Below are 22,049 nucleotides of genomic sequence, written 5' to 3'. Positions count from 1 at the left end.
TTATTTCATATGTTAACTGAAATGTAAAAGTAAATTTGTGTTGTTTACCTTATTTTTTCACAGTATGTTTGTAGAGGATTTTTAAAAATGTAATTTGAAGAAGTAGCATTTATACAGAGAGTTTGTGTTCATCCTATGCATATATTGAAAGTTTTTTCTGGTATTTACTGCATACTTATTTACAAAGATGAACCTTTTTGACCCCTTTGGTGCTACTCCAGATCCATTTAAGTCAAGATTAATTTCTTAGAACACATTTATTAAAAAGTCTTGACTAATGGAAGTGAATAAATTAAATTTATTTAGAAAATGGACACAAATAGCCTAATATATGAAGCATTATATAATTGCAGCAGTCAAGAAGTGTGAAAACAATGACATATTACATATACAAAAGTATTCCAAGAGAACTAGAATCATAGGTTAGTAATTGATAATACAGACTAGTATTATGATGCATAAAGTGGTTTAGTGTGTTTCCTGCAAATGTATGGGTAATGATTATATTTTCTTTTCCCCCTTTATAAGGGTCTCTAACAGTTGAGGATTGTGTGGTTCATATAGATCTGAATCTGGCTAAAGTCATTCATGAGAAGTGGAAAGAATCTGTAATGGTTGGTAGGCTCCTCTTTACAAGGAGCTTTTGTATCCATTCTGTCACCTTTGCTCTTCAATAAAATCTGTTGTATGAAAGAGTTCTGTTGAATTATGACTTTGAGAGAGAATGAACTTTTATGACTTAACAGATTATTGATTTTTACCTCTTTTCAGTATTTTAGGTTATTTCTAGACTGGTTAAATTATGTAATTAATGATGAAGCTCAGTATGTTGAATTTTTTGAAGGGACTCATAAATAGTTTTTGCTCCCTAAATTAAAGACTTGCTATACTGCTTGATTAAATTTCAAAAACAAAAAAGTACAATGTAACAGCTCTATAATGGTTAATTAAATTTCAAAAACTGAAAAATACAGCATAACAACTCCTTAAGTGGAAGAAAATAGAGATGTAGTCATACTTTATAATTTTATTTATCTCATTTGTTGTTTTACTTATATTTTAGCAAGAATGATTGATAATTTTATGAGAGATGATTTCTCGAGAAAAATAATATAATCTTGTTTTCTAATGCACCCTCCTTTGCCAATCCCCTGTTCTGTACTTGTATTCAGGAGCGACAAAGACAGGAAGAGGTATCCTGTGGCAAGTTTATGCGAGGTAAGTCACTTATTTTTTAATCTAATGATCTTGTCTTAACATTGTAACTTGGTGTGTGTGTGTATGAATTTTAACTCATTTTAAGCATACTTCCACAAAATGTTATCTAAGAATTTTGATATGCAAATGAAAGTTCTTTAAACATTGTTTTATTTTTATATGAAGGTAAAAGACCCTATAATACTGTTCAGCTTTCATGAGTGTTGTGGAACACATAATATGTGCTCTAGTAGATCTAGTCAAGGTGTTTCTTGTTAAGATTTTGCTCTGAATGAAAGAAAACTGTTCTGGTTTGAGAGCAATAGAAGTATTCATGTGTTTGAGAGGTATTCATGTGTAATACGTCATCATTGACATATTACTTGGTTATTCAAAGTTTTTCTTGATGTTACTATTATTAGAGCTCAAAAGTCAGCCTGGTTTATTTATTTTTTTTTTTGGTACATCTGCCAAATTGAAAATACTTGATTCCAGAAGACTTCTCTTACAGCATTGTCCTCAGTGATTAGTGCAGGGTGGCAGACCTGTTAATAAGGGCCTTCCTTGTGTGTATGAATTCCTCCATATACTTTTGTCCACTCCACACTAGGACTGCAGGTTGAAGAAAGTATGTGCTTTAGTTCAGACCTGTGATTGTGTTGTAGCTTTAAGAGCTGAAGCTGTTTGAGAGCTAGAGGTGCCCAAAGAGTATCAAGAGTTGTGTGAATGACACTATCCACTGTGTTTTCACTTTCTAGGAAAGCCAAGGAATGTATCAGAATGTGTTGATATCCCTTAGAAATGATGACATGTTACACATTTGTTCAGCCCTTTCCTTACTTGCCTATCAGTTGCTCAATTTTCATTGGGTGCCACCAGTGGGTTGGTTACAGATTTGCCAAAATACTGATCTTTTCAGTCCTTGGAATGGCTGAACAGAGCTCACCAGAGCTGCTCCAGGTGGTAACTTGGAGCTGGCTGCAACTTCCTGTGTTTAGCATTGTATGTGTCACTATTTTCTGTGGGCTGACGTGGTATGGAGAAGAGTGGGAAGCATTGAGTTGCTTTAGTGATACCCACATCATGACTCATTTGAAATACTCCTACACTTACACGTCATTTCTTGCTTGTAGTTATATGCAGATGAATTTGAAACTTCAGAGTTGCATTATATTTACAAGCTAAAAGTAAAATCCCATGTTTTTTTGGTCTCTCTGAGGTAAATGTAACTGCATAATGCTTAATTTGTATGTTTTTTTGTTATTGTTGAGGGCCTGACACTATTTATGCTGCTTTTATAGATCCTTCCATGGTTGGGCATATTGGTCTTGATAATACTGAACAAAAATCATCTCAGAGAACAGGCAAGAAATTCCTGAAGACTTTAGCAGCATCTCAAATGCTACCCTTATTGGATCATTGGAATACTCAAACTAAAAAAGTATCACTTAGAGAAATAATGTCAGAAGAAATTGCCTTACAGGAAAAACACAATTTGGTATGAGTTAGTATAAATATTTAAGTCTTTGTCTCTAACTCTAGATCAATTATGTTTGTTTGCTTTGTGATTTTCATTTGATTTTATATTTCCTAGTCTGGAATCTGTTTTTAACTTGATCGAAGTTAATGTTAAAATTAGAAAATGTTTTAAACATAGTTTAAAGCTGGAGGTTTTTGCCTTTGGGAAATTAGTTGATATTCTGTAACAGTAGACCAATCTATGTTAAATGTGTTGTTTTAGATTTAATTTTCTAGATGATTGAGCTGCACAGTTCTTAGCATTTAAACATTCATGTAATTTTTGAATTCTGGAAACATGGAAGAAGTCTTTCATTTAAAGATACTTTCATTCATAAATTAGTAATAGGAGATGTTTCTCTTACTATTAAGGAAGTGTCCATCTTTGAAACAAAATTTTTAGAGAAAGTTTTAGAAACTTAACCATATGAATTAAAAATATATACCCTTATCTGACTTTTCAGTTAAACAAGTTCAAACAGAAACTTTATTTCACTTTGAACTTTATATACATATTTTTGTTTCTTACTCAGTGTATCTACTTATGTAAAGCTATAAGTGAATTTGGTTTCCTTTGCATTTGTTGTTCTTCGCCTTTTTTTTTTAATTCTGCAAATTAGTATCAGAGGATTTAAAAATCAGAAGAGAAAAGACCATAAATGTTATTTAGTCCAATTCTCAAGGGAAAAAAATAACTCTTAGATGGTGGTCTTAAAAACACTTTTATTTTCTTTCTTACTCATTTAACATCTTAAAGGAACATCTTCATATTTGAAATACTTAGAATTGATACAAAAGAATGGTGGGGTTACTCTACCCTTGTATTTACTTTCTCTAGTTATCCTATTAATTACATTGGAAATATGCATTCTCATCTTTGCACATTTATATGATCCAAGGAACAGTCTTTTCAGTAGAATTTTATAATTTAGTATTGTTCAGATATCCTTTTCAATTTATATATGTAATAAATTGGACAAATGGATTTTCTTAAAAACCTAAGGAAAGCCTAGAACCTCTGCCCAAATGGTGCGACACTTTTTGTTGAAATGCCATTTTCCACTACTGAAACTTGTGTTTACAGTTCTAACCTGCCTTTTAACCTCTCAGTGTAATAGTGAACAAATTAACATTTTTGACTTTCCAATTTAATGCACTTTTCCCCCTTATCCGTGATTTTTGTTTGCCTTTGTAGGGGTAATAGAAATGGTGTTATTTTGCTCCCAAGGGCTCCCCCTGAGGTATTACTCCAGAAAGGGAGTTTTGTGTGGTGCCTTCTCCTCGCTTTTTGTCCTCAAAGGAGAAATACACTTTGTATTTTCTTTAAAAAATAAAGAATATAAAATAAACTTTAGGCATAGTGTGTGAATAGAGTAATTAATTATGTCATAAATTTTCAGTTTTTTGAATTTGAAGTTTTGAAACTCTGTGACCTGGTAGATTGCTAATAATCTGATCACTGAATATTTTAGTAAGTTCGGATATAATGTGTATTTTAAGTAAGTGTAGAATGTTTTTAATCCTTGAGGTAGCTTTTCTAACACTGCTGACATAGGCTGCGATCAGCTTTACCCACCCATCCCTCTTACTGGTCGGATGGTCACACGCCGTGGTTCCTCTTTCATTGTTGCTTGGTGTTATGTAAACAACCTAAGTATGGTTAGGCCTCAAAACCAGGAGTTAGTCTAGGATCATCCTATACTTATGTAATTTTTATATTTAGGAATTTTCAGAGTCACCTTTGAAATTTTATAGGAAGTAATTTTTCAGATATTAGGAACTTTGTAGCAAACCAATGTTTAGTTACATCACAGTGTCAACAAATTATCTTAGAAATCACTTTAAGAATGTTCATCGTAATCCTGGCTAGGATTGAAATAGCACATTTTATTGAAGTTCTTTTGGCTTGGCATTTGAACAGGTCCAAATATGACTTGTGAGAAAACTAACAATTAGTAATAGTTCTCATACAGTTATTTTGAAGTAAATGTGCTTGTGAAACTGAAGATTTTCTGTCAACCTGAATTTGCAACTTATTTGTAGACCGTAGTTTCTGCCCATTGAGGAGAGTATATTTTTGAGGTCATTGTTCACAGCATCATACAGTGTCCCTTTTATGAGGATCCACGGGAGAAATTTCTCTGTCCCAGTAGCAGAAAAAGCTGTACTTCTCCTGAGCAACTGGTTTGTTTTTATTTTATGGACACTGAGAATCTTTGTTTCCCCCTTTGTTTTGGCCTCTAAGAGTCTCAGAACTGAATTTGTGGCCCACCTTTAGCAGTTGTACAGGACTTAGTGGCATGCGTTTATATACTAATTTTACTTGCTAGCTATTCTGTGTTCTTACCTTTATTTTCTCTACTCTCTAACTTCTTCATTTATTTATATCCTGTTTTATGTAATATGATTGAATGTGTTGTGTGTATATGTGACCATATGTATGTGTATGTGTGTATACACACATACAAGCTCACATGTGTATGTGTGATTGTATATGTGTATGTATTTATGAGCAGCTTCAAATACTTTGTAAAAATAGGATATAAATAAATAGTGCAAGAATACTTATATTACTAATTTCAGCCTTTAATCAGTAAAGAAAATCTGTGATTGCTTTGAAATTATTAGTCTTTTTGCAACAAAATAACCATGCTTTTTGGATCATCATAATTAGTATTATAAATCCCATTTTAAGGATGATTCTTTTGTCTTTTTTTGGTTTTGTTTTAGAAGAGGGAATCTTTTATGTTTGAAAAAGATTGTGCCACTAAACTAAAGGAGAAGCAACTCTTTAAGATATTTCCAGCCATTAACCAAAATTTTCTAGTGGACATTTTCAAGGACCACAAGTGAGTACTAGATTGTCCGTAGTTTGTACTGTGATGGCATTGAAAGCATGTGTTATACATTATAATCTGGTGTTTTTCTTGTGACAGAAATAATATCAGTATATTATAAATCATTTAATGCATCATACTCATGCATGATGTAGAAAATGAGCAGTTTCTGGCCATTGGTTTATATGTCTCAATTTTTTTCTCATATAGTAATTGTACACACAAATGTGTATACATACATGTATACACATGCATGTATATACATGTCTTTGCTTTTGTGTATACATGCAAGTACGTATTTCACCAAAAAATAGCTTATGTTTTATGTACTCTTTTGTAGTAGTTTTGCTGGTATTTATTTTTTCTGTTTATCCTTAATGATCTGCTTTTTTCTCTTTAAAGTCTATGGTATTCTTCAAGTGTTCCATGGATTTTTCAAGTGATTTCTTAAATGACTCTATTTATTTATTTATAAAGATTTTATTTATTTAGCTTTAGAGAGGAAGGAAGAGAAACATAATTGTGTGGTTGCCTCTTGTGTGCCCCCACTGGGGGATGTAACTCACAGTCCAGGCATGTGCTAGTGCCCTTTGGTTTGCAAACTGGCACATAATCCGCTGAGCCACACCAGGCAGGGCCACTCTAATTTATTTAAACAGGTTCCTGTTTATGGACATTGTGACTGTAAGAAAAATTGGAAACTGTGTGCACTGAATGTCCTTGAGCAGCATACTTTTTTAGCTTCCGTGGGTGAATACTATTGTAGGCTAGTTCCTGAAAGTGAAATTGTTGGTTTGGTGTGTTTGCAATTTAAAATTTTTATAGTTAATGCCAAGTTTCCTGATAAAGGTTTCTTGTGTCAGTTATTTGTACTAATTGTGTAATCTGCTCTCCGGACAATGAGAATCTTTAAAAATTGTGCCAATCTGTTGGGAAAAATATTTCATTGTTGACATTTTTGTTTTCCTAATTATTAGTTAGGTTGAATAATTAATTTCTTTTCTATTAATTGCTTTCTTTTTTTCTTTTTCTTTTGGTTATTTGTATTTCTAGATTTGTGAAAACTCTTTATGTATACTAATCTGTCTATTAATGCAGATTATAATTATTTTTCCTGCTGTGATACTTACCTATTAACTCAGTACAGTCACTTTGGTCATACACATGTTTTAATTCTAATGTTTTTTTCAGAAAGTCTTTTTCTTTATTGTTTTGAGTTTTATGTCTTTTGGAAGTTCTACATCAATATTATATAAATATTTTGTTCAGAATTTTTAATTGTTAAATATTCTTAATTTTTTAGCATTTTAATGTGTATGGTGTGAGGTAGAGATTTAATTGTTCTTCCAAATGATTAACTGGATAAACAGATCATCTTTACCCCACTGTGATATTAGGTATATCACTAATATTTACCACATTCCTAAATACACAGTTTTGCCAACATTTGCTCTTTACTTTAAAATATTTATTTATTCATTCATATATTTTATTGATTATAGTTGTCCCAATTTTCCTTCCTTTGTCCACCTTTGCCCAGTTTACCCCCATTCCCTCCAGCAATCCCTCCCCTTAGTTCATGTCCATGGATTACGCATATAAATTCTTTGGCTTCTCCATTTACTATACTGTTCTTAACATTCCCCCTGTCTGTTTTGTACCTACCAATCTGTACTTCTTACTCCCTGTACCTTTTCTCCCATTTTCCTCTTTCCCCCTCCTAGTTGACAACCCTCCGAATGATCTCCTAGTTGACAACCCTCCGAATGATCTCCATTTCTGTAATTCTGTTCCTGATCTGCTTGTTTGCTTAGTTTGGTTTTTAGTTTGAGTTGTTGATAGTTGTGCATTTGTTGCCATTTTAATGTTAATAGTTTTGGTTTTCTTTTTCTTATATAGTTCCCTTTAACATTTTATATAATTATGGGTTTTTGATGATGAACTCCTTTAGTTTTACTTTGTCTGGGAAGCACTTTATCTGCCCTTCCATTTCAAATGAAAGCTTTGCTGGATAGAGCAATCTTGGACGTAGATCCTTGCCTTTCATGACTTGGAATACTTCTTTCCAGACTCTTCTTGCCTGAAAGGTTTCTTTTGAGAAATCAGCTGAAAGTCTTATGGGAACTCCTTTGTAGGTAACTCTCTCCTTTTCTCTTGTTGCCTTTAAGATTCCTCTTTATCTTTAATCTTGGCTAATGTAATTATGATGTGCCTTGGTGTGTTCCTTCTTGGGTCCAATTTCTTTGGGACTCTGAGCTTCCTGGATTTCCTGGAAGTCTGTTTCCTTTGTCAGATTGGGGAAGTTCTCTTTCATTATTTGTTCAAATAAGTTTTCTATTTCTTGCTCTTCCTCTTCTCCTTGTGGCACTCCTATGATTTGGATGTTGTTACATTGGGAATGTCCCAGGGCTCCTAATTTTATCTTTAAAATTTTTTTTTCTTTTTGCCTTTGTGATTGAATGCTTTTTTCTTCCTTATGTTCCAAACTGTTGATTTGATTCTCAGCTTCATCCCCTCTACTGTTGTTTCCCTATAAAATTGTCCTTTATTTCTCTTGTGTCTTCTTCATTTTTGATTGGATCACTTTGCTGTTCATATACCCACTGAGTTCCTTGAGCATCCTTGTAACCAGTGTTGTGAATTTTGTATCTGGTAGATTGCTCATCTGCATTTCATTTAGTTTTTTTTCCTAGAGTTTTGTTCTGTTCTTTCATTTGGGCCATATTTCTTTCTCCTCAATTTGGCAGCCTCCCTGTATTTGTGAATTATTAGGTGGAGCTGCTTTGACTCCCTGTCTTAGTAGTGTAGTCTGTTGTAGAAATGCACCTGTGGATTTTGTTGGGTGGAGCCTTAGGTAATGTCCAGGTGGGACAACTAGTTTCACTGCTTTGTGGCTCTGTGTGAGTGGGGAGGGCTTAGAGAGGGGACAGTGCCTCTGCCTGGCCTCTGGTGATTGCCTGGGAGGAATCTGTGTGCTGGCACTTGTCCTGTTTCTAGTCATTTAACTTTCTTCTCTTCTCCACGTATGTTACTTGTGCCCTTCCAGCTGTTGCTCTGGTGCTGAATCCCAGAGTGGGTGGGTCTGAGTGAGAGTCCTAAGTCCATCATGGGCCCTTTAAGAGGAGTCTCTCGAGAATCCCAGTTTCTTCTGCCAACCCAACCCCCACTGGTGTTAACAGTGGAAGTTATGGGGACTTATTTTCCTGGCGCCGGAACCCTGGGCTGGGTGATCTGGTCTGAGGCTGGGATCACTTGCTCCAGAGATATCCCCCCTGATTTTTATCCGCCACACGTGAATGTGAGACTGCCGGCTCCACTGCATCTCAGTGCCCCTCCGAGTCTGAGCCTCTCCACAACTCTCCATGCCTCTCTGCATCTCTGCCCCTCCTACCCACCTGGATGGATGTGGCTTCTTTAAGTCCTTGGTTGTCAGACTTCCATAAAGCTTGATTTTCTGATGAATCTGGGTGATACTTGTTTTGTAGTCTAGTTGTAATTTTTGCTGTAGTTGTGCCTGGAGATGAGGTTTATTTACCTATGCCTCCATCTTGGCTGGAAATGTACTTTAAAATATTTTAATTCTAATGGGTATGGCCTGGTGTCCCATTGTGTTTTTTAAAATACTAAAAAAAATTTAAATTATAGTTGACATATATTAGTTTCAGGTATGTAATGTAGTAATTAGATATTTATATAATATAGGAGGAAGTTACTCCAGTGAGTTTAGTACCCATTTGGCACCATACATAGTTATTACAATATTATTGACTATATTTCCTGTGCTGTACATTTTATTTTAAAGACTTCTATTTCACTGAACTATTTGTTTGGGCCTGGATTTCCGCCATATTGTTTTAATTGTTGTAGGGTTATAGTATGTTTTGATGTTTGGTTTGTTAGGAATGCTTCGTTTTTTGCGTTTTTTTTTTAAAGATTTTATTTATTTATCTTTTAGAGGGGAAGGGAAGGAGAGAAGGAGAGAAATATCAATGTATGGTTGCCTCTCGTGAGTCCCCTGCTGGGAACTGGCCTGCAACCCAGGCATGTGGCCTGACTGGGAATTAAACCACGATCGTGTGGTTTGCTGGCCAGCGCTCAATCCACTGAGCTATACCAGCCAGGGTGGAATGCTTCTGGTTTTAATAATATTTTTATTCCTGTGAATTTTTAAAGTTCTTACTTTAGCTAGATTTTTAAATAGCTGCCTTCTTAAGAGTCTTTTGAGACTCTAACATAAATTTTCTCTTTAGTTTAGTAGTATATCATGTCAATCACAATAATAGATTTTTGGAATAAAATGTACTTTTTACCTTCAGATTTTTATTTAATTCAGTAAGGGAATTGACTTCAGGGTTTTTGCAACAGTAATTAAATGTGATTATTCTTCCTGTACTATTTGGCAAGACTGCTGTTTTTCTCTGTTCCCTGGGAAGTGTGAATAAATTGATGCCTTGAATGTTCTGGGATTGTTCCTTTTCGGGGAGAAGGTTTGTTAGAACCTTTCACTGTCTTTTGAAGATTGTTGCTTTGTCCAGATGTTTGTTGTTCCGTCTTTTCTGGTAATTTGTTTTATGAAAAATCAATTAGTTTTACTTTGGTTCTCAAGTTTATTATTGTTAAGTGGCATATAATACTTTTATAACTAAAAACATTATTTTGTTAATTGATCATATTTCTGTTTTCCCCCTAACATTCTTTTCTTCGCTTTTTCTCTATTTTTGCTGTTTATTAGATTGGCCCTTTTAAAAACAAGTTTTTGGTTTATTGATCAAAGACTTTTGTTTTATGTTCTCTAATCATTTTTATTTTATTTTTGATGGTTCCTTTTTATTTTTGATGGTTTCTTTCTCTTAAAATTTGTTGAGATGTTTTGAACTGTTTGGTTAGTTTCTTTCCTTTTAGTCTTAAATAAGAAATACATTTAAGGGTACAGCTTTGTGTAATATTTTGATTTCGATGCATATGCTGTTGTCATTCTCATTATTTTCTCAATAATCTCTCATTCGGTTTGATTTTCTCACTTATCCAAGAGTTTTCAGTTTTCTAAATGGCTTGATGGGTTTGGGTAGGGAAAGGGTTCTCATCTGTTTTGTTGGTTGTTTTGGGGTGAGAAAATGTGGCCTGGAGAGCTCTACTTTTTGGAATTTGAGGTTTTCTTTGTGATTTAATACTATTAGTGATTATACATGAACGTGCTTTTAAAAAAGAGTAATCTCTTATTCTTTGCTGAGTATGCAGAGTTCTAAATATGTCACTTAAATCAAGTTTTTAATGGTATTATTCCAATCCACAATTTCTCTGTTTTTTCCCCAAATACAAGTCAAAGTTTATTTAGAAAGTCAGAGAGAGAAAGAGCAAGAACACTCCCTATTTATATGTTCTTTGCTGCTAACTTGCCATTTTCTTAGTTATGTGTTAAAATCTCTCCAGGGGCTGGGAGTTACAGGTGTGATGCTGGCATGTGGCAACCCTCTCCTGTGGGAGCCTGGAGGCAAGATGACTTGATGTGAAACAACCCACAGTCAGGGTTCCCTAGATAGGGCATGGGGGCTGAGGGAGTTCTTGGGAATACCCAGTGTGATTGGTCAGCCAGGCCTCTCAGGGTAGGTTGCTTCCACTAGTCTGCCAACAGCTGGATAGTTTTCTTAGCAACAGCTTCAGCTTCATCTGGTAAGAAGGGAGGTTGGTTCAGTTATTTACTGCCGTGTATGCCTGAGGTGTAATCTCTTAGGGCGGTGCCCTTCAAACACCACCAGTGGCGGAGAATGGCTTCTAGCCCCCTTGAGCCAGATGATTTTAAGAGTTAGTTAGAATGTGGATAATTGTTGGCAGCTTCCAGCCCCTAGAAACTCTGTTGTGAGTTATGTTGAACATGTCTGAGACGGCAAGATGAGAGAGGCTTAAAGAAGAAATTGGTAGTCCCAAGTGGTGCTCCCTCAGGGGTTGTCTTTAATAAGTTGAAATTAGGAAAATATCACATTATTTTGATATGAGTTACCACAGTTCAAAAATGTTTTTTAAGGTATATTTTATTGATTATGCTGTTGCATTTGTCCCAATTTTTTCCATTTGCTTACCTCTGCCCAGTACCCCTCTTCCCTGCAGCAATCCCCTTCCCACTTAGTTCATGTTCATGGGTTGTGTGTGTAAGTTCTCAAAAATATTTCTCAATGGTCATTTCATTATCTGGCCATTGGAAGAAATCAGGGGCATAAATATTCTGGAAAATGAACAGTATAAAATAATTTATGATTTTCTTCGGAATGAGTGTTTTCAGATGTTAACATGGGTGGTTCAGGTGTTTGTCAATTTCTAGAATTTAATACTACAGGTAATATAGTATCACCATGAAAACACACTCGAGTAATGTAGGGGTGAGGACGTGGGATACTGTTTAACTTTTTCCTTTTGTGTCCGGCTTAATTTCTTTGACTAAAACCCTATAAAGTAAGTAAAAAGTGATGTTGAACACAATAAAAATATCAGTTTAAAGATCTGTTGTCTGTGTTGGATAATTTAAGGAAACTGAAACCGTGCGTGAATCCCATAAGGGATTTACAAAGTATTAGGTGATAAGATGATAGATTTGTTATGGATAATTTACCTGGAATAAGAGATCAGAAAATGAATTAATTATCAATATGATACCTTTTGGTATTCATTTTTTATAATATATTTTTAAATCCTTGCCCGAGGATGCTGTTATTGATATTAGAGAAAGGGGGCATGGAAAGAGATAGAGAGAGACACTGATGTGAGAGAGAAACATCAGTCGGTTGCCTTTCGTATGTGCCCTGACTGGAGACCAAACCCACAACCCTAGGCATGTGCCTTGACTAGGGATTGAACCCACAACATTTCAGTGCACAGGAGGATGTTCCAACCAACCCAGTCACCTGGCCAGGGCGGTGTTCATTTTTAAAACCAGTTTTGAGAGCCTATACCTTGACAGTTTCTCTCTGGTCATTCTTGAGTCTTTGTGATACATGATGAGCTTTTAATTTAATTTCAATGTTTAAAACTTAAAACTGAGTCATTGTTTTGTCTTCTGAAATGTTTGAAGGATTGCTTATGTAAATGTTTCCACATAACCTTTATTTTCATTTATTGACATTATATTTGTACTTAATGTCTTTACAGCTATTCGTTAGAACACACAGTGCAGTTTTTAAACTGTGTTTTTGAAGGAGACCCTGTAAAAACAGTTGTAGCGCAAGAGTTTGTTCACCAAAATGAGAATGTCACTTCTTATACTACACAGAAGTCTAAGGAGAAAAAGGTACAGAATTACTTGTTTTTTCCTGTAATGATAATTGTCTATGAATGTATAATAGATTTATTGAGATAATTTGATGATTATTTCTCACCATTTTGACTAGATTGGAAATTTAACTACTAATTGCATATTTGGTTTAGAATGTCTGTTTACTCAAAATAATGAATTTATCGCTGACTGTTTTTTCCCTTCAACGTCATTGTCATTGTGTACACTCTACATGGCAGAGTATGAGGCTTCATTGAATAGCAGTGGGGTTGTGATATGATGGGTCAGAGGCTATAATATATGGGTAGAAATATTTAACTCTTTGAGAAACTGCCAAACTTTTTTTCAAAGTGCCTGCACTATCTTGTATTCCCATCAGCGGTGTATGAAGGTTGCAATTTCTCCATGTCTTCTCTGACAATTGTTATTGTCAGTTTTCTTGATTATAGCCATCCTAGAAGGTGTGGTGTTGTCTTAAGGGTGCCTGGGATTTGTTTTAATCAGGTAAAACACTAAGGCATGGAGATGCCACGAAGGAAGAAGCTTATTATGTGCACAGATGCTTAGTAACAAAAGGTCTGGGCTGCCACCCAGGTTACATGGAGAAGCACCAGGGTTGGTCAGGAGCAGGACTAAGTAGGGAAGAAATATGGACAAGAGACTGTTTTTGTGGTTTCTGTGGGAAGAAATGGGTGAGGCAGGGTGAGTAGGCTGAGGATTGGCTAGTTTGAATAATTTCAGTAGGCTCTGGGGCCCCGGAACAGTTTGTCCTCAGTGTTCTGGTGCCCGGCCTAGGTGACTAGGGTATGTTGATGGTGATCCAGAGGGTGAGGACCTCCAAAGGAGGTGACTGGGATCTGGGCTCTAGATTTGTTTGTTTGCCTGTGTAAGGTGCACTAACAGGTGGGTTGTTTGCTATCTCTGGGAATTCGTTAACACCAGAGTGGGGGTGGGGTGCTGTTTCTCCAGGGGTTAGCAAAGCCCCAGATGTCAGAGTCAGAATTCAGGAAATAAAAGAAATGCTTAATATAGAAGTGATACCTCATTTTGATTTTGATTTCCCTGATCACCGGGAATGTTGAACATCATGTGCTTATTGGCCGTTTGTTTATCTTCTTTGAAGAAATGTCTATTTATATCCTTTGTCTATTAAAAAAACTTTTTGGGAGGTGTAAGAGTTATTTATATACAACTTACAAAATTTTCTCTCATTCGGTTGTCTTCACTTTTTAAAATTGTGTCCTTCGAAGCACCAAAGTTTTAAATTTTGATGATGTGCTGTCATATCTAAGAAGCCATTGCCCAATCCAAGGTCATGAGATTTTTACCAATTTTTCCTAAAAGTTTTATAGATTTAGTGCTTACAAAATAGCCGTTTGATCTGTTGTGAGTTAAATTTGTATACAGTGTGAGGTAGGGGTTCAAGTTCATTCTTTTATGTGTGCATGTCCAGTTGTCATAGCACCACTTGTTGCAAAGACTCCTTCTTTTCCCAGTGAATTTTCTTATCCCCCTGTTGACAATGCATTGATTGTAAGTTTATTGCTAGATTCTCAGTTCTATTCCATTGGTCTGTATGTCTGTCATTATATCATTACCATACTGTCTTTTGATTACTGTAGCTTTGTGCTAAGTTTTGAAATTGGGAAGTGTAAGTTTCCAACTTTGTTCTTTTTTTAAGGTTGTTTTGACTGTTAAGGTCCACTTGCATTTCCATGTGAATTTTAGGATCAGCTTGTCAATTTCTGCAAAGAAGCCAGATGGAATTTTTATGGGAATTGTGTTGAGTCTGTAGATCAATCAGATTGGGTTGTGTTGCCACCCTAGTGATACTGTCTTCCAATTTGTGAACGTGGAGAGTCTTTCAGTTTATTTAGGTTGTCTGCATTTCATTCAACAGGATATTATAATTTTGAGTATTAAGTTTTGCATCTTTTTATATTTATTTTTTATTTATTTATTTATTTTCTTTTCAATTTTTTATTTAATTATTTTTCAAGTACAGTTTTCTGTCTATTACTCCCATCCCGTCCCACCCCTCATCCTCCCCCCTCCCTCCCATTTCCACCCTTCTCAGTTGTTGTCCATGTATCCTTTATATAGGTTGCTCTAAATCCCTCCCTTATTTCCCCTGAAATTCCCTCTTTTAAATATTCTAAAAAATAATTATTTTATTTCTGATGCTATTATAAATGGAATTGTTTTTTAATTTTATTTTTGGATTGTATAAATGCATAGAAATATAATTGATCTTGCATATTCATCTTCTAGTAGCTTTAGGGCTTAAAATTTTTTTGATTTTTAATTCTGCCAGTGTTACTTATTAATAATGTATATTATTAGTACTCAGGAACAGTTTCTATGTTCCATTTTTTCTTTGAACATCTCACCACCACTTAGTTGAAAAATAGGACATAGTTAGTTTTGATATTCGTGTGATCTGTGAGTGCTGTACGTGGAGCAGGAACCAAGCCAGAACACTGATGCCGTGTTCATTGTGGATGGAGAGGTGCAGTGTATTATAAGATGCAGAGAGCATAGAAGAAGATGAGGAGGAGGCCTGGACGGCCAAACTGAGGATGAAGATGACTTCTTTTCTTTCCTGGTAATAGAGCAATGATCTGTGCATCACTATGGTGATAGAAGAGGTGGTGGGAGAGGAAATGTTGGAATCAGAAAAGGGGTTTTATGAGTTATGTGACCGCTGGCTAAAATGTAAACTTTAAGTTATTTTGGAGATTATTCTCAGCTTTTCTCACAAAATGTAGCAGATCTTACAACACTGATAAAAATTCTCTTAGATTTGTGAGCAGGAAAGTCTGTCTTTGATGCCGCAGGACACAGATAACGATTTCAGGGAGTATCATGGAATCAGTAACATTTTGGTTTATCTGTTTTAAAGAAACTAACATTGAAATCTATGTTTTATTAATACTACTGCTTTTCCCCTTAGTCTTTAATAAAATTTATGATTTTGTTACCATAGGAAATGATTTTAGTATTATAGTACATCATGCTTTCAACAGAAATAAGTGATACTAATTAGGTGAATTCTTAGGAAGCATTTATTCCACTTGGCTCCTGTTAATGAAGTTATAGTAAACCACATCACTATGAAATAGATATAAAAATAAGTCTTAGTTTTATTTTAAAAGAGAGTAGCTATTTGAGAAAGTGTTTCTCCTTATATACTGTTTTTTTCTTTTTAAAAATAAGAAACGAAGGGTCTCTTCCCAGAAATCCAAAATGTAATTTGCATTTTTTACTATGAACACCAGCAGAGACTTTATTGCTATGAAGTATTTATGTTCATGGTGTTAGTCACCAGGGGCTTTTCAAAGGTCATAAAAAGTGTTTTTATGATCCCTTCCCTGGGGCGCAAGCCATATACTTGTACAGTATTTAAACAATCAGTATTGGCGAGAGTGACATAAGGCTCTTAGGTTCTATGAATATTGTGTGTCAGAGAGAACCTTGTGTTCTTCCATAAAATAAGCTGGATATTTGTTACAAAAGTTAATTGTGTATCTATAGATTTTTCACTCTGGTAATGAGTTAGGAGTATGGTGATGCCTTCATTTTATTATTCTCTCTCTTTTTAAAAAGGTTTCTTTCACTCTTTTAAACCTTTAGAGTCCTAGGGGTTGCCCTGGCTGGAGCGGCTCAGTGGATTGAGTGCTGGTTCGATTCCCAGTCTGGGTATGTGCCTGGGTTGCAGCCAGGTTCCTGATTAGGGGCATGTGAGAGGCAAGCGATCAATGTATCTCTTGCAGATCGATGTTTCTCTCTCTCTCTTCCCCTCTTTCTAAAAATAAACAAACAAATAAAATTCGAGGGTTCAAGTAAGCAAAATGTAATGAGTGAAAAATTATATAACCAACTACTGTTACATACTAACCATGTTCTTCCCAACATTTCTCAGCTTCTAAACTCCATTCACAGGCAGGAAGTTTATAAAAAGCTATTTTTAAAAATCAAATTACAATATATATTATGTAATACATACATGTAATGTTTCATAATATTTAACATTAAATTATGAAACAATTTTAATTGTCACTTTTATTAAAGATTGTATTATATAGTACATTATAATTATAACCCTTGATAATATTTCTAATTTAATGACAATTTTCAGCTTTTAGAAATTTAACAAGTAACCTATATTATTTAATTTACTTTCAGTTAATTATGTCAGAAAAGCGTGTTTTGTTTAAGAAGTTGAAAGTTATATTTTTGGGAGGATTTTGGATTTGAGTGTTCATAAAACGATCATTAAATTACTTGGTATGGTACCTAATGCTTGGAATTCTTTTAAGCTTTTAAGAAAATCAACTCAAGCTGTGGTTGGTGTGGCTCAGCGGATTGAGTGCCAACAGGTGACCGATCAATATTTCCTGTCTCTCTAAAAATAAATAAATAAAATATTTTAAAAAGAAAGAAAATCAACTCAAATTATACTGATCACTTCCACCCCACACCCTCCCCCAATGGCGTGCTAAGAAGCATTAGCTTGCCTCTTGCCAATGACATTTTGGAGAGTGGGATAAATGGAAGCCAAGTTGGATATAGAGGTCACTATAGTTTACTTTTTTTTAAATACTGATTTTTGATAGCTTAGAGACATCTGGATGTGTACTAGATAAGAATTTTCTTCAGAAAAATGGAATTTTTTATTTGGTGGAGAGCATTGAGGCAAATTTTCATAATTGTTTCTATTACCTTGTGTTTTAAGTTAAAGTTGCTTTTTCTTCTTTAATATAAGGGTTTATTCTGGATAATTTTCCAAAAGTTCAGAAAGTCATCACTACCATAGTAGTTAGTTGGTGGGCAGCTGATGAAAATTCCTATAAATCCACTTACGATTTTTACTACTTACCAGGCATGGTCACTACACATGCCCTTCTGGTTTAAAAAGAATATTATTCAATTATTTTATTGATTGTTTTAAAAAATTTATTGTGTGACATTGGTAACTAAAATTATATAGCTTTCATATTACAGTTCTGTGATGCATCATCTGTAACTTGTATTGTATGTGCAGCACCCAAGTCAGATCTCCATCCGTCACCGTCTGTTTGACCCACTTTACCCTTTACTAACCTCCCTAACTCCCTTTTCCTCCTAGTGGTTACTGTTGTCTGTGTGTATGAGCTTTTTATGGTCTTATTGTTCATTTGTTGCTTTAAGTTTTATATCCCATATCTGAGTGAAATCATAAGATTTTTGGCTTTATCTGACTTATTTCGCTTAGCATGATAGTTCGAGACCCATCTATGTTGTTGCAAATGGCGTATGGCTGAGCGGCATTCATTGTATGTATGTCCATCTCTATCCAGTCATCTGTCAGAGGACACTTCGGTTGTTTCCTTGTCTTGGCCACTCTGAATAATGCTGAAGTGTACATAGGGGTAAATATATCTTTACGAGTAAATGTTTTCAAATTGTTGGGGGTAGATACCTAGATGAGGGGTTGCTGGGTCATGTGGGAACTGTTCTTAATTTTTTGAGGAACCTGCATACTGTTCCATAGTGTCTGTACCAGCTTACATTCCCACCAGCAGTGAATGAAGGTTCCTTTTTCTCCAAAATCTTTCCAACATTTGTTATTATAGATGTCTTGTTGATTGATAATAGTTATTTTGACAGATGTCAGATGGTGTCTCATTGTAGTTTCAATTTATGTACCTTTAACAGCTAGTGAAGTTGAACATCTCTTCATGTGTCTGTTGGCCATTTGTCCTCTTTGGGGAGGTGTCATTTTAGGTCTTCTGCCCACTTATGAGTGGGTTATTTTGTTGTTGAGTTGTATAAAAAACTATAAATTGAAACATGCTGTCACTGGCCTGGACCAGTGTGGTTCAGCTGGTTGGTTGTCATCCTGCAAAGTGAGGGGTCACTGGTTCATTTCCCACTAAGAACACGTACCTGGGTTGCTGATTTGGTCCCTGGTCAGGGTGTGAACAAGAGACAACCGATCAATGTTGTTGATATTTCTCTCTCTCTCTGCTTCTCCCTTCCTTTCCCCCTCTCTAAAAATAAGTAAATAAAGTCTTTCAAAAAAAAAAAGAAAAGAAATATGCTATCACTACAAAAAAAAGTAAGGAAAGAGAAATATGCCATAATTACCTTCAGTGACTGGACCCTTTGAAAGGTTTTACAAACTAAACTTTGAAAATTTTTGCATTAGTCACTAAGTGCATGACTTAGCTAGATAGATACTGGGGAGATATGTCTCTTTTCTAAGAAGGAAGATGAAAAATAGTGGAGCCTAGTTTTTGTATATATTTTTCTGAAGGTAAAGCCTGTATTTCCTGCTTTCTCTATATTGTACTCAGTTGGGTAATGTCTTACAGGCAAAGAAATCAAAAGAGCCCGAAGATACACCAAGTGAATCATCCTTCCAGGATTTTGAGTACCCAGACTATGATGACTACCGGGCAGAGGCCTTCCTGCACCAACAGAAGAGGATGGAATGCTACACCAAAGCAAAAGAAGCTTATCGAATGGGGAAGAAAAATGTTGCCACATTTTATGCCCAGCAGGTAAGGTGGAAAACTGATCACTTTTCTTCTTTGTCACCTATGATGTCTGAATAATCTTGAGGCAGGTACTTGTATTTTGACTAGATTGAGTTATCCTGGGGAGTGTAGATCATGTAAGTGACATAGGGTATCTTGATATATAAGAAATGTATGATTCTGAGAATTTCATCTCCTTTGAAATTAAATGCTCAATTTCTGTGGTTGCTTTTGCATTTATAGTTTACATGAATTGCTGTTTATTTTGACAGTCTATATTTTCTTTTAGGTTAGAGTCTCTCAGTACTGCTTTTAAACAGATAAACAGTAAGTCTTCTGGAGGAAAGCTAGTAGAATGTTAATATCTCAGGGTGGGGTTATAAGGTACTTTATATCACATTTGAATTTTTAGTAATGTATTGCTTTTATAGTCAGAAAGAAAGTTACATTAATATTTTTCAGGAGAGTGAAATATCTGCTGAGTTCATTTGGCATAGTATTACAATAAACCTGCCTGATTTACTTTTTATTTTTGTGGTTCCATATGGCTTACTTTTTGTGATTGATCAGAGGAAGGTATCAAGCTGGTAATGACCCTGTGGGCCCTAATAGCAAACTCTGAGGGTGGCAAAAGGGATGGGGCTTCAGCCCTGGCCTATGTGGCTTCATTGGTTGGGTGTTGTTCTACAAACCAAAAGGTCAGAGATTTGATTCACATGCCTGGGTTGTGGGTTCAGTCCCCAGTGGTGTTTTTCTCTCACATCGATGTTTTTGTCCTCTTTCTTTCTCCCTTTGCCTCTCCCTAGGATCAATAAAAGAAAAAAAAAGTGGGGGTAAAACTTGGGATTATCAAAGGGTAAACCACTGGATTCCTTCTTGAGATGGGTGGTGTTTGTTTTAGTTTCTCTTTTCTGCGAGTTTTGGATCAGAAAATAAGTTAGAAATGATTTAGGAGTTTGGGAACTTTCTTATCATCCACCAAAATAAATTTTGGTGCATTCTTACATATTTAAATGCCTTGCATTTAAAAGAATTTTAGATTAGTTGTTCCCCCTTTCCTGCTACCTTGTATGTGGGTGACTGTTTGTTTTTTCATTGCCTGGCAAATAGCAAATATACAAGTGTTTTTTACTGGTGTGTTTATAATTGAAGGGTAGTCTCCATGAGCAGAAGATGAAAGAAGCCAATCACCTTGCTGCCATGGAGATCTTTGAGAAAGTCAATGCCTCCCTGCTGCCGCAGAATGTTTTAGACCTTCATGGACTGCATGTGGATGAAGCTATAGAACATTTGATGGCAGTTCTACAGCAGAAAACTGAAGGTAGGGCTGTGTAAATGACAGGTTTTCAGTACAAAATAAGTCTTCGCCTACATTAGTATCAATTGCAAATTCAGGAGAGTCTGAATGTGCAGGCTGAGGATATCTGGGCCACATTTATAGATGTTTATATGAGGCTTAACCTTCTTAACAATATGAGATTGTCATTGACATGGCCATTAACAGTTTATTTCCCTGTTTTGTTCTCTTTGTGTTCCTGTGATGTGTTTGTTAGAGGAAGGGCGTAGTGTAATCTAGGAATCCCGAGACTTAAAAGTGGGACTTTTCAGGAATATTACATATCTCGTTCATTAGACATTTATTAAAGCTAATAGATATTTATTAGGGGTCAGTTGTTCAATGGATGGTTAATAAAATACAGAAGTAAATAAGGTGATAGAATTTTTACAGAATTATCACAAAAGGTAGACTTTGAGTATTTGCATTATGGGGGTACCCCGTTTTCCCTCTCTGCTTGTACTTCATCTTTGCAGCTCAATAGGAAAGGCCACTTCTTACCTCTTACCTAAACTTTTCCTCTTCCCAGGACTTTGGATGAGGATCTCTTTCATGTTTCCATGTTTCAGTGTCATGTACTTCACATACATACAGTGTCTTGTTGGCTTAGCAGTTTGTTTTCTTGTCATGATCAGAAGGTAGTACTTAGAAAACTTCAGTCTGTTTCAGTTACACAGACACTACTGCTAGACGTTATGCCCTTTCTCCATCAGGGTAGTGTTTTTGAATCTCACCTTGACTTTTCTTTATCTCCTTTTATCATGGAGTCATAGAGTCCCATGCCTTTGTTCTTACCTTGTGGCCCCTTGGCCCTGCCTTGTCAGTGACAGCTGTAGTGTTCTGGTCATTGATAAACATATATTTTAGAAAGCCTTACACTATACTTTATATAGATTTGTCAGCTCAACACATATCACTTATAATTAATTAAATACTTGGTTAAATATGATTGATATAAAAGGTAGAAAACTCATCTGTCATAAAGAACGTACTAAAAAGGGTACAGAGTAATATAATGAACCCCTTAATATCTGTGTATCCCAGTGACAAGTGATAACATTTTACCCTACATTCTTCATGTTTTTTATTCCTTTTTTTTTTTTTTTGCAGTCTTCCAAATCCTTTTCTCTTTCTTCTCTCCCTTTCTAGTGGAAATCAGTATCCTTTTGTTTGGTCTCCGTCCTTCCTGCTCTTACTATATGTGCGTTCATACACAGCCAGTCTGTAGTGCTCCTTTTGTGGGTTTTAAATAGTGAACACATGTGGTGTCACATTGTATCATCAGCCAAGCTGCTTATTTTATTTGCACCTACTCTAGTTTTCAAGATTGCTTAGCTTGCTCAGCCTGGTTTTAAGTGCTGTGTAGTATTCTGTGA

At 35.4% G+C, this 22,049-nt stretch overlaps 1 protein-coding gene across 4 annotated transcripts in view; it reads left to right on the top strand.

The window, feature by feature from the left end:
• Positions 1-22,049, top strand: part of N4BP2 (NEDD4 binding protein 2) — a 98,977-nt gene that overhangs the window by 65,897 nt on the left and 11,031 nt on the right. For all 4 annotated transcript variants that reach the window (XM_037064298.1, XM_037064300.1, XM_037064296.1 and 1 more), the window contains 7 exons: positions 529-614; positions 1,173-1,218; positions 2,499-2,695; positions 5,446-5,564; positions 12,693-12,831; positions 19,173-19,361; positions 20,490-20,658. In XM_037064298.1, coding sequence (XP_036920193.1) covers positions 529-614; positions 1,173-1,218; positions 2,499-2,695; positions 5,446-5,564; positions 12,693-12,831; positions 19,173-19,361; positions 20,490-20,658 — 945 coding nt within the window. The remainder of the gene's footprint in view (positions 1-528; positions 615-1,172; positions 1,219-2,498; positions 2,696-5,445; positions 5,565-12,692; positions 12,832-19,172; positions 19,362-20,489; positions 20,659-22,049) is intronic.

Source organism: Sturnira hondurensis, unplaced genomic scaffold (assembly GCF_014824575.4).
Source record: "Sturnira hondurensis isolate 20B ecotype Veracruz unplaced genomic scaffold, ASM1482457v3 Scaffold0015056, whole genome shotgun sequence".
NCBI classification, from domain to species: Eukaryota; Metazoa; Chordata; class Mammalia; order Chiroptera; family Phyllostomidae; genus Sturnira; species Sturnira hondurensis.
The sequence above is the reverse complement of the archived record's forward strand: the minus strand, read 5'-3'. Positions and strand labels throughout refer to the sequence as shown.